At 41.1% G+C, this 5,000-nt stretch overlaps 1 protein-coding gene across 2 annotated transcripts in view; it reads left to right on the top strand.

The window, feature by feature from the left end:
* LOC127007055 (protein tweety-like) overlaps positions 1–5,000 on the top strand; it is a 36,289-nt gene that overhangs the window by 25,484 nt on the left and 5,805 nt on the right. For both annotated transcript variants that reach the window (XM_050877580.1, XM_050877579.1), the window contains exons 3-4: positions 3,369–3,552; positions 4,322–4,461. In XM_050877580.1, coding sequence (XP_050733537.1) covers positions 3,369–3,552; positions 4,322–4,461 — 324 coding nt within the window. The remainder of the gene's footprint in view (positions 1–3,368; positions 3,553–4,321; positions 4,462–5,000) is intronic.

The following is a 5,000-nucleotide window of genomic DNA, read 5'->3' as shown; positions in this document are numbered from 1 at the left end:
CACACACACACACACACACACGGTTTATTTTAAGGGGGACTCCTGAAAATAGCCGTGGGTGAGTGTATTTACGTGGAAATTTCTCCAACAGGTATACCATTGGGGACGTGGGAGAGAGAGAGAGAGAGAGAGAGAGAGAGAGAGAGAGAGAGAGAGAGAGAGAGAGAGAGAGAGAGAGAGAGAGAGAGAGAGAGAAGCCGTAGAAGAGGGCGGAGGAAGAGTGAGAAAGGGTCTTGTCTTAAGTTATAGATGAAGGGAAGAGGGGGAGAGGAGGAGGGGGAAGATAATAGGAAGGGAGAGAAGGGAATGGAAGAAGACGAAGAAAAAGAAAGAAAAGAAGATTAGGATGAGTTGAAATGTTGCATAGAGAAAACAAAAACAAACAAACAGGGTATATATATGGTGTTAGGAAGAGGAGGGAAGAGAATGGAGGAAGAAGACGAAGAGAAGGAAGGGAAAGAGAATAAGACCAGAATGAACTAAAATGTTATATGTTGCCAAAAAAGAACAAGGAAGAGGAGAAATAAATATAATAGGAGGGAAGGGAAGAGAAGAGAGGAAGAAGAAGAAAAGGAAAGAAAAGAAGAAAACTAGAATGACTTAAAATGTTATATCTCGCCAATAAAGAAAAAAGACCAGAAGAAATGAATTTGATATTAGGGAAGGGAAGAGAAGAGAGGAAGAAGAAGAAAAGGAAAGGAAAGAAAAGAAGAAAGCTAGAATGATTTAAAATGTTATATCTCGCCAATAAAGAACAAAGACCAGAAGAAATGAATTTGATATTAGGGAAGAGAAGAGAAGAGAGGAAGATGAAGAAAAGGAAAGAAGAAAAGAAGAAAGCTAGAATGATTTAAAATGTTATATCTCGCCAATAAAGAAAAAAGACCAGAAGAAATGAATTTGATATTAGGGAAGGGAAGAGAAGAGAGGAAGATGAAGAAAAGGAAAGGAAAGAAAAGAAGAAAGCTAGAATGATTTAAAATGTTATATCTCGCCAATAAAGAACAAAGAACAGAAGAAATGAATTTGATATTAGGGAAGGGAAGAGAAGAGAGGAAGATGAAGAAAAGGAAAGGAAAGATGGTGAGGAGGAAAGTGTCTGTGCCAAAATATAAAAAAAAGGCAGGAGATAAAGATGATAGGAGACAGGAGGGAAGAGAAGAGAGTAGAAGGATGAAAAGGAAGGGAAAGTGAAGAATGTGTGTAAGAATGAATAGTGCATAGCGTCGATAAAGGGGAAATAAACAGGAGAGAGAAAGATGATGGGAAAGAGAGAAAGAAAAAGAAGAGGAAGAGAAGATGTGAAATTCTGAATACTGCTTAGTGTCGATAAAGGGAAGAGAACAGGAGAAAGAAAGATGATGGGAAAGAGGGAAAGGAAAAGAAAAGGAAGAGGAAGAGAAGATGTGAAAATTTGAATAGTGCTCAGTGTCGATAAAGGGAAAAGAACAGGAGAAAGGTAGATGATGGAAAAGAGAGAAAGGAAAATAAAAGGAAGAGGAAGAAAAGATGTGGAAATTTGAATAGTACTTAGCGTCGATTAAGGGAAGAGAACAGGAGAAAAGATGATGGAAAAGAGAGAAAGGAAAAGAAAAGAAAGAGGAAGAAAAGATGTGGAAATTTGAATAGTGCTTAGCGTCGATTAAGGGAAAGTAAACAGGAGAAAGAAAGATGATGGAAAAGAAAGAAAGGAAAATAAAAGGAAGAGGAGGAAGAAGAAATAAAATGAAGAATGAAAGAATGGAAGGAATAACAAGTACCAAAGAGAGATTGAACGTTATAAAGGAAACAGAGAGAACAGGAGAGAGAAGTGAAGGAAATGAGAAGAGGAAAGGAGTTACAGGTGAGATGAGGAAAGGAGAAGAGAGAGAGAGAGAGAGAGAGAGAGAGAGAGAGAGAGAGAGAGAGAGAGAGAGAGAGAGAGAGAGAGAGAGAGAGAGAGAGAGAGAGAGAGAGAGAGAGAGAGAGAGAGAGAGAGAGAGAGAGAGAGAGAGAGAGAGAGAGAGAGAGAGAGAGAGAGAGAGAGAGGTACTTAATGTCAGGAAGAAGCACGTCTTTTGATAATAAAGATATATATCCTACTAACAACAACAACAACAACAACATGACCACCCCATTAATTAACAAGACAAAGAACGGCAATAACAACAATAACGACAAGCCAATCAGATGGAGTATAATAAACCAATTATTTTACTCGCTGCAAAATAGTCCAAACAAACTCACAAACAAACAAACAAACAAACATTTACCACGAATAAAACTTTTCTATCAATTTACTCGTTTTCTCTTTCATTTCCTTTTCTTCCTCTTCCTCTCTTCGCTTTTCTTCCCTCCTATCATATTCATATCTCCAGTTTTTTTGTTCTTTATTTGCTCCATATAATATTTTAATTCTTCCTCTTATTCTCTTTCCCTCCCCTTTCTTCGTCTTCTTCCATTCTCCACCATCTCCTCTTCCTCTCCCTTCATGCTGTATTTTTCCTGCGTAATTTTCCGTCGCGTCGTCAGGGTGTGCTTGCTTTTTCTGTTTGTTTGTGTACCAATGTCGCCGCGAGCCATGCATACTTAGGCGAGGCGTCCGTGTGTCCAGCCTGTCAGTGCTTGTTGTTTTCAGCGTCTTACAGGAAGTTCGAGGCTCAGTTCAGATGCATCGTGTATGTTAAGTTGATGAACGAACACAGCTGGGACGATGCGAGGCTTGTCCGTTGTCTCCCTCTGTCCAGTCTGTCTGTGCGTTGTTTTTAATGTTTTGCAGGAAGTTTGAGGCTCAGTTCAGATGCGTCGTGTATGTTAAGTTGACGAGCGAAGACAGCTGGGGCGATTCGAGGCTTGTATTAAGATGTTCAGTGCATTCTTGTTTACCCAGGAGTCGTCAGGTTCATGGCAAACGGAGAGAACCAGGTGGAGGGATGAATTTATAACCTTTGCCAGGGCGGGGTGGAGTACTTCTAATAGTAATACAACCCTTAACACAACATTCCTCCCCCTCCCATGCACACCACTCACCCAAACCAATCCTCTAATTTTCATCCTTACCAATCCTTACTTAACCTATCCTTACCTAACCTAACCTAACTTATCCTTTCCTAACCTAACCTAACCTAACCTAACTTATCCTTTCCTAACCTAACCTAACCTAACCTAACCTAACCTAACCTAACCTAACTTATCCTTTCCTAACCTAACCTATCCTAACCTAACTTATCCTTTCCTAACCTAACCTATCCTAACCTAACCTAACCTAACCTAACCTAACCTAACTTATCCTTTCCTAACCTAACCTATCCTTACCTAACCTAACCTAACCCAGCCTAACATAACCTAACATAACCTCTTCTCTAATCTATTGTCTCTCCTTCACTCAGGTACAGACGCGACTTGAGAACCCAACCTACTACCACGTGCTGCAGGCCCAGAGGCGGCAGATGGAACAATACCTGTCCGGCACCACCCCGCCACCCTCCTCCTCCGACCCGCGCCACGCCCCGCCGCCCCCCGCCTGGCCCCACTCCGACCCCGGCATCGTCCAGCCCACGCCCCCCCGCTACGGTGTGTTGACTGAGTGTATAGGAGGGATTGAAAGTTTGAATGGGGACGATAAAGTAAGATAAACAGGACAAAGAAAGATAATCGTTGGTTGGTCTATGTAGGAGTGATTGAAGGGTTGAACGGGGTTGATAAAGAAAGATAAGAGTTAGTTGGTCTATGAAGGGTTGAATGGGGACGATAAAGATAAACAGGACAAAGAAAGATAATGGTTTGTTGGTCTATGTAGGACGGATTAAAGGGTTGAATATTGCCGATAAGAAAATAAACGAGAGAATGAAAGGGGATGAGATAGGAAGGGAAATACGGGATAAAGAAATGGAGGAATAAGGAAAGGAAGAGAAAATATAATGATTGGACGATAGGAGGAAGTAAAAAATTGAATGGTACTGATAAATTAAATGAAACAAGAATGAAAGGTGATGAGAAAAGAAGGAAAGTAAAGGAAAAGAAAGGGAGGGATAAGGAGAGGGAGAGGAAGCAAAATTTAGAGTGAAAGAATGAGAGGGGAAAGAAGAGGGAAAGAAATGATAAAGAGGTGATGTTAAAAGGTTAGATACGGATGATGATGATGACGATGATAGTTGTTGATACTACTACTACTACTACTACTACTACTACTACTACTACTACTACTACTACTACCACCACCACCACCATCACTACCTCTACTACTACCTCTACCACTACTACTACTACTACTACCACCACCACTGCCTCTACTACCACTACTACTACTGCTACTACTACTGCTACCATTTTCTCCCCCCAGCTACGAACGGGGGAGTCAACGGGGGCGTGGCCATGTCCGCCCCAAGGGTTCTGGGTGGAGGGGGGAGGGGGCCCGTCTCCCCCGCCCAGCCCCCCTCCACCGCCCCCCCTTCCGTGACCTCCCTCTCCGACGCCTCCGAGGTGAGTACAATGAATAATAATGTTTGTTTAGAGGAGTAATGAATGCATAAACACACACACACACACACACACACACACACACACACACACACACACACACACACACATCAGATTTTTTTTTTTTTTGTTTGTTTAACGTTGTATTTGTATTTATTAACAGTTACGTGGCTCATTTGTATTTTTTTGACCCGTTTCTTAAGGCGTTTATCAATATCTATACCACTGTTTTTCCCTGTTCCCTTGTTTTTCCCTGTCCCCTTGTTTTTCCTTGTCCCCTTGTTTTTCCTTGTCCTCTTTGCTTTCTTCCTCATTCCTGACTTTTTTTTGTTGATTTTTTCCTACAACATTTTTACGACTGAGTCTGTAATGTGTCGACTTAACTCAGAAAACCCAACACTTCTTTCTTACTAATTTAATAACCTATCCTTATCTAACCTAACCTAACCTAACCTAACCTAACTTAACCTATCCTTACACAAGCTAACTTAACCTAACTTATCCTTACCTAACCTAATCTGTCCTAACCTATCCTTACTTAA

This window comes from Eriocheir sinensis, chromosome 34, assembly GCF_024679095.1.
Source record: "Eriocheir sinensis breed Jianghai 21 chromosome 34, ASM2467909v1, whole genome shotgun sequence".
NCBI classification, from domain to species: Eukaryota; Metazoa; Arthropoda; class Malacostraca; order Decapoda; family Varunidae; genus Eriocheir; species Eriocheir sinensis.
This window is presented reverse-complemented; position numbering and strand designations above follow the sequence as displayed.